This window comes from Panulirus ornatus, chromosome 1 (assembly GCF_036320965.1).
Source record: "Panulirus ornatus isolate Po-2019 chromosome 1, ASM3632096v1, whole genome shotgun sequence".
Lineage (NCBI taxonomy): Eukaryota > Metazoa > Arthropoda > Malacostraca > Decapoda > Palinuridae > Panulirus > Panulirus ornatus.
The window spans coordinates 94,920,428-94,932,178 of NC_092224.1; the positions used below are offsets into that span (position 1 = coordinate 94,920,428).

Genomic DNA, 11,751 nt, shown 5'->3' on the forward strand with positions numbered 1-11,751 from the left:
TATTTTACTTATAATTCATTTTTTGTCATAGCACAAATGTCTTTTCACTTAAATGATTGTTGCTTTCATCTTTTCAGGTAAATTATCCAGTATGGTGTCCTGAATCATTTGAGTCACCATCTGGCAAGTTTGTCTCTTTGCTACCAAACACAGGTCAGAGTTTCATCTACACCAACGGCCAAGGGATGATGTATGAAACCATGGAAGTACGCCGTTGCATTAAACAAGGTATTCAATCATTTCTGTGCTCTTATAGTTTTGGGAGCATTGAAAGAGAGGTGTATGTTTAAAGCTGTAATAGTCCCAGCAATATTGTATTGATGTGAGGATGTGGTGGAAGTGAAATGTGTGAGGACTGTGTTTGTTGTGGGGTGCTATGATTATGTAAATGATAAAATGGGTAAGAGAGAGGTGTGGTAATAAGAAGAATGTGGTTGAGAGAGCTGAAGAGAGTGTACTGAAATGGTTTGGTCATGTGGAAAGTGGAGAGAGTTAGACAAAGAGGATATATGTGTCAGAAGTAGAAGGGACAAGAAGGGAGAAAACAAATTGGAGATGGAAGGAGAGTTAAAAAGGTTATGAGTATTTGTGGCCTGAACATAATAAAAGGCTGAAAAGCATGCACAGGATAGAGTGATTAGAATGGTCTTGTGTGCAGGGGTCAATGTGCTGTCAGTGGACTGAACCATGGCATGTGAGAGAGCAAGAGTAAATCATAGAAAGGTCTGCAGGACCTGGTTGAGGATAGATGGCTGTGGTTTCACTGCATTTGACATGACAGAGAATAGTCGTGGGCAAAAGTGGCCGATCTTTGTCTGTTCCTGGTGCTACCATGCTAACAGAGGAATTGGCAATCAATATGGAAAATATTCCAAAATACGTATTGAATGCAAGAAAGTTTGATGAGATTGCAATATTTCTTGTTCACTGCATTCAGCCAATTAGTAAGGGAAATGAGAGTCTTTAGGATGAAAATTAGGAAGTATCTGGATAATGTATTATGGGTTTTGCTACTTATACCATTATGGCAAAGTCACCTTGCATGTTGCAATTTACAGAAGTGTTCCCATCTTGTCACCATGAATTCAGAGCTGCAAAGTAGCCATGTGAGCAACCTTAGCTCATTCCTTGCTCTGCATTCATTCAAAGAAGATTTCTTCTGCTTCGTCTCAGTATTTCATGAGTTTGTGTCTACCACCAGACTTTTCCCCTGTATTTCTTACTTCTACACATATTTCATTTATTCATGTATTTAAATTTCTAAAAGGAGGAAGTGAACTGTTTTAGATATCTGGGATGGAACCATGGAAGCGGAAGTGAATCATAGGATGGGGGAGGGGGCGAAAATTCTGGGAGCGTTGAAGAATGTGTGGAAGTCAAGAACATTATCTTGGAAGGCAAAAATGGGTATGTATGAAGGAATAGTGGTTCCAACAATGTTATATGGTTGCGAAGTTTGGGCTATGGATAGAGTTGTGCGTAGGAGGGTGGATGTGCTGGAAATGAGATGTTTGAGGAAATTATATATTTATTTATTTTGCTCTGTCACTGTCTCCCGCATTAGCGAGGTAGCGCAAGGAAACAGACGAAAGAATGGCCCAACCCACCCACATACACATGTATATACATACACGTCCACACATGCAAATATACATACCTATACATCTCAATGTACACATATATATACACACACAGACATATACATATATACACATGTACACAATTCATACTTTTTTTTTTTTTTTTTTTTTTTTTTTTTTATACTTTGTCGCTGTCTCCCGCGTTTGCGAGGTAGCGCAAGGAAACAGAAGAGGGTGTTTTGAAATGGTTTGGGCACATGGAGAGAATGAGTGAGGAGAGATTGACCAAGAGGATATATGTGTCGGAGGTGGAGGGAACGAGGAGAAGAGGGAGACCAAATTGGAGGTGGAAAGATGGAGTGAAAAAGATTTTGTGTGATCGGGGCCTGAACATGCAGGAGGGTGAAAGGAGGGCAAGAAATAGAGTGAATTGGAGTCATGTGGTATACAGGGGTTGACGTGCTGTCAGTGGATTGAAGCAAGGCATGTGAAGCGTCTGGGGTAAACCATGGAAAGCTGTGTAGGTATGTATATTTGCGTGTGTGGACGTGTGTATGTACATGTGTATGGGGGGGGGGGGCATTTCTTTCGTCTGTTTCCTTGCGCTACAATTCATACTGTCTGCCTTTATTTATTCCCATTGCCACCCCGCCATACATGGAATAACAACCCCCTCCCCCTCATGTGTGCGAGGTAGCGCTAGGAAGAGACAACAAAGGCCCAATTCGTTCACACTCAGTCTCTAGCTGTTATGTAATATATATATGGTAATATATATATGGTTTGGGAATGTCTTGGGAGTAAAGTCAGGGGTTAGTGAGAGGACAAGAGCAAGGGAAGGAGTAGCAGTACTCCTGAAACAGGAGTTGTTGGAGTATGTGATAGAATGTAAGAAAGTAAATTCTCGATTAATATGGGTAAAACTGAAAGTTGATGGAGAGAGATGGGTGATTATTGGTGCATATGCACCTGGGCATGAGAAGAAAGATCATGAGAGGCAAGTGTTTTGGGAGCAGCTGAATGAGTGTGTTAGTGGTTTTGATGCACGAGACCGGGTTATAGTGATGGGTGATTCGAATGCAAAGGTGAGTAATGTGGCAGTTGAGGGAATAATTGGTATACATGGGGTGTTCATTGTTGTAAATGGAAATGGTGAAGAGCTTGTAGATTTATGTGCTGAAAAAGGACTGGTGATTGGGAACACCTGGTTTAAAAAGCGAGATATACATAAGTATACGTATGTAAGTAGGAGAGATGGCCAGAGAGCGTTGTATGGATTACGTGTTAATTGACAGGCGTGCGAAAGAGAGACTTTTGGATGTTAATGTGCTGAGAGGTGCAACTGGAGGGATGTCTGATCATTATCTTGTGGAGGCTAAGGTGAAGATTTGTATGGGTTTTCAGAAAAGAAGAGTGAATGTTGGGGTGAAGAGGGTGGTGAGAGTAAGTGAGCTTGGGAAGGAGACTTGTGTGAGGAAGTACCAGGAGAGACTGAGTACAGAGTGGAAAAAGGTGAGAACAATGGAAGTAAGGGGAGTGGGGGAGGAATGGGATGTATTTAGGGAATCAGTGATGGATTGCGCAAAATATGCTTGTGGCATGAGAAGAGTGGGAGGTGGGTTGATTAGAAAGGGTAGTGAGTGGTGGGATGAAGAAGTAAGATTATTAGTGAAAGAGAAGAGAGAGGTATTTGGACGATTTTTGCAGGGAAAAAACGCAATCGAGTGGGAGATGTATAAAAGAAAGAGACAGGAGGTCAAGAGAAAGGTGCAAGAGGTGAAAAAGAGGGCAAATGAGAGTTGGGGTGAGAGAGTATCATTAAATCTTAGGGAGAATAAAAAGATGTTCTGGAAGGAGGTAAATAAAGTGCATAAGACAAGGGAGCAAATGGGAACTTCAGTGAAGGGCACAAATGGGGAGGTGATAACAAGTAGTGGTGATGTGAGAAGGAGATGGAGTGAGTATTTTGAAGGTTTGTTGAACGTGTTTGATGATAGAGTGGCAGATTTAGGGTGTTTTGGTCGAGGTGGTGTGCAAAGTGAGAGGGTTAGGGAAAATGATTTGGTAAACAGAGAAGAGGTAGTAAAAGCTTTGCGGAAGATGAAAGCCGGCAAGGCAGCAGGTTTGGATGGTATTGCAGTGGAATTTATTAAAAAAGGGGGTGACTGTATTATTGACTGGTTGGTAAGGTTATTTAATGTATGTATGACTCATGGTGAGGTGCCTGAGGATTCGCGGAATGCATGCATAGTGCCATTGTACAAAGGCAAAGGGGATAAGAGTGAGTGCTCAAATTACAGAGGTATAAGTTTGTTGAGTATTCCTGGTAAATTATATGGGAGGATATTGATTGAGAGGATGAAGGCATGTACAGAGCATCAGATTGGGGAAGAGCAGTGTGGTTTCAGAAGTGGTAGAGGATGTGTGGATCAGGTGTTTGCTTTGAAGAATGTATGTGAGAAATACTTAGAAAAGCAAATGGATTTGTATGTAGCATTTATGGATCTGGAGAAGGCATATGATAGAGTTGATAGAGATGCTCTGTGGAAGGTATTAAGAATATATGGTGTGGGAGGCAAGTTGTTAGAAGCAGTGAACAGTTTTTATTGAGGATGTAAGGCATGTGTACGTGTAGGAAGAGAGGAGAGTGATTGGTTCTCAGTGAATGTAGCTTTGCGGCAAGGGTGTGTGATGTCTCCATGGTTGTTTAATTTGTTTATGGATGGGGTTGTTAGGGAGGTGAATGCAAGAGTTTTGGAAAGAGGGTCAAGTATGAAGTCTGTTGGGGATGAGAGAGCTTGGGAAGTGAGTCAGTTGTTGTTCGCTGATGATACAGCACTGGTGGCTGATTCATGTGAGAAACTGCAGAAGCTGGTGACTGAGTTTCATAAAGTGTGTGAAAGAAGAAAGTTAAGAGTGAATGTGAATAAGAGCAAGGTAATTAGGTACAGTAGGGTTGAGGGTCAAGTCAATTGGGAGGTAAGTTTGAATGGAGAAAAACTGGAGGAAGTAAAGTGTTTTAGATATCTGGGAGTGGATCTGGCAGCAGATGGAACCATGGAAGCGGAAGTGGATCATAGGGTGGGGGAGGGGGCGAAAATTCTGGGAGCCTTGAAGAATGTGTGGAAGTCGAGAACATTATCTCGGAAAGCAAAAATGGGTATGTTTGAAGGAATAGTGGTTCCAACAATGTTGTATGGTTGCGAGGCGTGGGCTATGGATAGAGTTGTGCGCAGGAGGATGGATGTGCTAGAAATGAGATGTTTGAGGACAATGTGTGGTGTGAGGTGGTTTGATCGAGTAAGTAATGTAAGGGTAAGAGAGATGTGTGGAAATAAGAAGAGCGTGGTTGAGAGAGCTGAAGAGGGTGTTTTGAAATGGTTTGGGCACATGGAGAGAATGAGTGAGGAAAGATTGACCAAGAGGATATATGTGTCGGAGATGGAGGGAACGAGGAGAAGTGGGAGACCAAATTGGAGGTGGAAAGATGGAGTGAAAAAGATTTTGTGTGATCGGGGCCTGAACATGCAGGAGGGTGAAAGGAAGGCAAGGAATAGAGTGAATTGGATCGATGTGGTATACCGGGGTTGACGTGCTGTCAGTGGATTGAATCAGGGCATGTGAAGCGTCTGGGGTAAACCATGGAAAGCTGTGTAGGTATGTATATTTGCGTGTGTGGAGTATGTATATACATGTGTATGGGGGTGGGTTGGGCCATTTCTTTTGTCTGTTTCCTTGCACTACCTCGCAAACGCGGGAGACAGCGACAAAGGAAAAATATATATATATATATATATATATATATATATATATATATATATATATATATATATATATATATATATATTATATATTTTTATATTATACTTTGTCGCTGTCTCCCGCGTTTGCGAGGTAGCGCAAGGAAACAGACGAAAGAAATGGCCCAACCCCCCCATACACATGTATATACATACGTCCACACACGCAAATATACATACCTACACAGCTTTCCATGGTTTACCCCAGACGCTTCACATGCCTTGATTCAATCCACTGACAGCACGTCAACCCCGGTATACCACACCGCTCCAATTCACTCTATTCCTTGCCCTCCTTTCACCCTCCTGCATGTTCAGGCCCCAATCACACAAAATCTTTTTCACTCCATCTTTCCACCTCCAATTTGGTCTCCCTCTTCTCCTTGCTCCCTCCACCTCCGACACATATATCCTCTTGGTCAATCTTTCCTCACTCATTCTCTCCATGTGCCCAAACCACTTCAAAACACCCTCTTCTGCTCTCTCAACCACGCTCTTTTTATTTCCACACATCTCTCTTACCCTTACGTTACTCACTCGATCAAAGCACCTCACACCACACATTGTCCTCAAACATCTCATTTCCAGCACATCCATCCTCCTGCGCACAACTCTATCAATAGCCCACGCCTCGCAACCATACAACATTGTTGGAACCACTATTCCTTCAAACATACCCATTTTTGCTTTCCGAGATAATGTTCTCGACTTCCACACATTCTTCAAGGCCCCCAGAATTTTCGCCCCCTCCCCCACCCTATGATGCACTTCCGCTTCCATGGTTCCATCCGCTGCCAGATCCACTCCCAGATATCTAAAACACTTCACTTCCTCCAGTTTTTCTCCATTCAAACTCACCTCCCAATTGACTTGACCCTCAACCCTACTGTACCTAATAACCTTGCTCTTATTCACATTTACTCTTAACTTATATATATATATATATATATATATATATATATATATATATATATATATATATATATATATATATATATATATATATATATCTTCAAAGCAAACACCTGATCCACACATCCTCTACCACTTCTGAAACCACACTGCTCTTCCCCAATCTGATGCTCTGTACATGCCTTCAGAGCATCAGATTGGGGAAGAATGTATGTGAGAAATACTTAGAAAAGCAAATGGATTTGTATGTAGCATTTATGGATCTGGAGAAGGCATATGATAGAGTTGATAGAGATGCTCTGTGGAAGGTATTAAGAATATATGGTGTGGGAGGAAAGTTGTTAGAAGCAGTGAAAAGTTTTTATCGAGGATGTAAGGCATGTGTACGTGTAGGAAGAGAGGAAAGTGATTGGTTCTCAGTGAATGTAGGTTTGCGGCAGGGGTGTGTGATGTCTCCATTTTTGTTTAATTTGTTTATGGATGGGGTTGTTAGGGAGGTAAATGCAAGAGTTTTGGAAAGAGGGGCAAGTATGAAGCCTGTTGGGGATGAGAGAGCTTGGGAAGTGAGTCAGTTGTTGTTCGCTGATGATACAGCGCTGGTGGCTGATTCATGTGAGAAACTGCAGAAGCTGGTGACTGAGTTTGGAAAAGTGTGTGGAAGAAGAAAGTTATGAGTAAATGTGAATAAGAGCAAGGTTATTAGGTACAGTAGGGTTGAGGGTCAAGTCAATTGGGAAGTGAGTTTGAATGGAGAAAAACTGGAGGAAGTGAAGTGTTTTAGATATCTGGGAGTGGATCTGGCAGCGGATGGAACCATGGAAGCGGAAGTGGATCATAGGGTGGGGGAGGGGGCGAAAATCCTGGGGGCCTTGAAGAATGTGTGGAAGTCGAGAACATTATCTCGGAAAGCAAAAATGGGTATGTTTGAAGGAATAGTGGTTCCAACAATGTTGTATGGTTGCGAGGCGTGGGCTATGGATAGAGTTGTGCGCAGGAGGATGGATGTGCTGGAAATGAGATGTTTGAGGACAATGTGTGGTGTGAGGTGGTTTGATCGAGTGAGTAACGTAAGGGTAAGAGAGATGTGTGGAAATAAAAAGGGCGTGGTTGAGAGAGCAGAAGAGGGTGTTTTGAAGTGGTTTGGGCACATGAAGAGGATGAGTGAGGAGAGATTGACCAAGAAGATATATGTGTCGGAGGTGGAGGGAACAAGGAGAAGAGGGAGACCAAATTGGAGGTGGAAGGATGAAGTGAAAAGGATTTTGTGTGATCGGGGCCTGAACATGCAGGAGGGTGAAAGGAGGGCAAGGAATAGAGTGAATTGGAGCGATGTGGTATACCGGGGTTGACGTGCTGTCAGTGGATTGAATCGGGGCATGTGAAGCGTCTGGGGTAAACCATGGAAAGCTGTGTAGGTATGTATATTTGCGTGTGTGGACGTATGTATATACATGTGTATGGGGGGGTCGGGCCATTTCTTTCGTCTGTTTCCTTGCGCTACCTCACAAACGCGGGAGACAGCGACAAAGTATAATAAAAAAATAAAAAAAAAAATATATATATATATATATATATTACTTATATATAACTTATATATATATATATATATATATATATATATATATATATATATATATATATATATATATATATATAAACCATGGAAAGCTGTGTAGGTATGTATATTTGCGTGTGTGGACATATGTATATACATGTGTATGTGGGGGGTTGGGCCATTTCTTTCGTCTGTTTCCTTGCGCTACCTCGCAAACGCGGGAGACAGCGACAAAGTATAAAAAAAAAAAAAAAAAAATTATATATCTTTCTTTTCTTTCATACTATTTGCCATTTCCCGCTTTAGCGAGGTAGCATTAAGAACAGAGGACTGAACCTTTGAGGGAATACCCTCACCTGGCATATATATATGCCAGACATTCCATAGTAGTTACCAGACTCCTACTGCTTTAGTTTACACTGTGAATGAGAAGTCCCTTTTGGCTAGGATGCATCATTGGAGAAAGACTCAACAGAGAACTTTTCACTCCAAAGGAGTCTATCTTTCCCCATTACTGGAAGTAAAGCAGCTTTGGGCTGCAAAGAGTTACTGAATAACATCAGGATTTTTCTTTTATAGAAATTGTTTCATGGATTATGTTATACATAAATGATAATCTCTCAGATTTGTTCATTATTAAGTCTCCATTGGATATGGTGTCAGTTATATTAAACTTTCAGTGTACTTTCATATAATTTTAGTCATTCTGATACTGATTGAGAAAACTTTATTAACATTTCTCCTAAATCAGTGTCTTAGCAATAGGTTGGGTTCTGCATTGAGCCATATTGTCCTATTTACACATGAATCCATGTAACTCTTGAGCCAGTGCATTTTGATGCAACTTCAGTATTACTTTCTTACTTAATAATGGTAACATCAACCACTGACAGATTCATGAGTGAGTATATTCATTCTTGTCAGGTCAATAACATAGTATTTTACAGCAGCTATATGAATAACAGGAATAACACCAGGTGTTGCTGCTCATACCAGGTAAGGAAGTTTGATGAAGAAAATTCAAAACTGACTTTGTCAAATTTCCCTTGAACTACATGAAATGCATCCATTCTTAAGTTCAGTTGTTAAGATAAAACATCATGTAGAAACATCAAATTTCCCTTGAACTACATGAAAGGCATCCATTCTTAAGTTCATTTGTTAAGATAACACACATCATGTAGAAACTAGGATCCCGAATTTCACTCTTTTCAGATGAAACTAAGTGTAGTTGATATTACAGATTTTATTCATAAGTACTTTATGTAGCATGCTATCTACCCCTTATTTTCACCTTCAAGAATCTTATTGATTTTACTATAGTGGAGTGAGAGTGGAAATGGAGAATGAATGTTTATATTTTATATTTATTATACTTAATTGCCATCTCCTGTATTAGCGAGGTAGCGCAAGGAAACAGACAAAAGAATGGCCCAACCCACCCACATATGTATATACATAAATGCCCACACATGCAATGTCTTACATTTCAATGTTTATATTTATATTTATTATACTTTGCCGCTGTCTCCTTCATTAGCGAGGTAGCGCAAGGAAACAGACAAAAGAATGGCCCAACCCACCCACATACACATGTATATAGTTAGTACTAGGAAAAGACAACAAAGGCCATCTTCCTTCACACTCAGTCTCTTGCTATCATGTGTAATGCACCAAAACCACAGCTCCCTTTCCACATCTAGGCCCCACAAAACTTTCCATGGTTTACCCCAGATGCTTCACACACCCTGGTTCAATCCATTGACAGCATCTCGACCCCGCTATACCACATCATTCCAATTAACTCTATTCCTTGCACACCTTTCACCCTCCTGTATGTTCAGGCCCCGATCACTCAAAATTTTTTTCACTCTATCCTTCCACCTCCAATTTAGTCTCCCACTTCTTCTCGTTGCCTCCACCTCTGACACATATATCCTCTTTGTCAATCTTTCCTCTCTCATTCTCTCCATATGATCAAACCATTTCAATACACCCTCTTCTGCTCTCTCAACCACTTTCTTTATATTACAACACATCTCTCTTACCCTTTCATTACTTACTTGATCAAACCCCCTCACACCACATATTGTCCTCAAACATCTCATTTCTAACACATCCACCCTCTTCCACACAACCTTATCTATAGCCCACACCTTGCAACCATATAACATTGTTGGAACCACTATTCCTTCAAACATACCCATTTTTGTTCTCCAAGATAACGTTCTCAACTTCCACACATTCTTCAATGCTCCCAGAACCTTCGTCCCCTCTCTCACCCTGTGATTCACTTCCGCTTCCATGGTTCCATCTGCTGCTAAATCCACTCCCAGGTATCTAAATCACTTTGCTTCCTCCAGTTTTTCTCCATTCAAACTTACCTCCCTATTGATTTGTCCAAGCCTATTGACCTCCCAGTTGATTTGTCCAACCCTACTGAACCTAATAACCTTGCTCTTATTTCCATTTACTCTCAGCTTTCTTCTTTCACACACTTTACCAAACTCAGTCATCAGCTTCTGCAGTTTCTCACCCGAATCAGCCACCAGCACTGTATCATCAGCGAACAACAACTGACTCGCTTTTCAAGCCCTCTCATCTACAACAGACTGCATACTTGCCCCTCTCTTCAAAACTCTTGTATTCACCTCCCTAACAACCCCATCCATAAACAAATTAAACAACCATGGAGACATCAGACACCCCTGCCGCAAACAAACATTCACTGGGAACCAATCACTTTCCTCTCTTCTTACTCGTACACATCTCTGGGGATAGGGGAGAAAGAATACTTCCTATGCATTCCCCATATCTCATAGATGGTGACTAAAGGGGACGGGAGCAGGGGGGGGGGGCTAGAAACCCTCCCTCCTTGTATTTTAACTTTCTAAAAGGGGAAACAGAAGAAGGAGTCATGCGAAGAGTGCTCATCCTCTTCGAAGGCTGAGATTGGGATGAATGAATGTACATTAAGTTAAGAGTTGATTTGCTCATTAAAGGGAATTTGTAGTCAGATGACAATGAATGATAATAGAAAAAGGAATACTGCTGATGAAGATAGTGAGAAGGAATGAATAGATGAAGGTTTCTTTCTTTCAAACTTGTTTACTGTTTTCTGGAAGAGCTAGGAAGCTCCAGAAAGAGATGAAAAGTTGATCTCATTCAGTCACCTCCACTATTTAGCTGCCATATATAATTTTTTTTTTTTTTTTTTTTTTTTTTTTCCAAAAGAAGGAACAGAGGGGGGCCAGGTGAGGATATTCCAAAAAAGGCCCAGTCCTCTGTTCCTAACGCTACCTCGCTGACGTGGGAAATGGCGAATAGTTTAAAAGAAAGAAAAAGAAAAATATAATGCACCAAAACCAGATCCCTCTGTCTGCAACCGGGCTCCACAGACCTCTCTTAGGTATCCCCCAACTGCATTATTTCATTATAATGGGGAAATTATGACGAAGAAAAAGTTTGAGTATGAATCTGGGATGACCATAACTTTATGTAGAATACAATTAATACTGAATAAGTTACTAAGACAGTGTCATAAGATAGTGGGTTGAATAATGTTTATAAATAGTGGAGGTGAAGTTTTTGAAAAGGTGATGTAGATTAGGTAAAAGGATGAAGTAGGGAGTAAATGAAGGGGATAGTGAAGAAGGATTAAAGGTTAAGAGAAATATCAGAATAGATTGGATTTTATGAAATAGTTCTTTGATTTAAATGCTTCTTGATTTGGCAGGGTTGCTGGAGAGTCCCATGATGAGTCTTGATGAAACGATGGTCTTGGCTGAGGTGATAGAACAGATAAGGCGCCAAGTAGGTGTAACTTTTCCTCAGGATGATTAGAGGTTATAGTATGCTTTTATGACTGAGAATGTTATTTCTATCCTGAGAATTCAATTGTAGA

At 40.9% G+C, this 11,751-nt stretch overlaps 1 protein-coding gene across 2 annotated transcripts in view; it reads left to right on the plus strand.

Annotated features, from left to right (window-relative positions):
- LOC139751195 (trans-1,2-dihydrobenzene-1,2-diol dehydrogenase-like) overlaps window positions 1–11,751 on the plus strand; it is a 52,166-nt gene extending 40,415 nt beyond the window's left edge. For both annotated transcript variants that reach the window (XM_071666364.1, XM_071666373.1), the window contains exons 7-8: window positions 78–228; window positions 11,584–11,751. In XM_071666364.1, coding sequence (XP_071522465.1) covers window positions 78–228; window positions 11,584–11,690 — 258 coding nt within the window. In that variant the 3' untranslated portion in view covers window positions 11,691–11,751. The remainder of the gene's footprint in view (window positions 1–77; window positions 229–11,583) is intronic.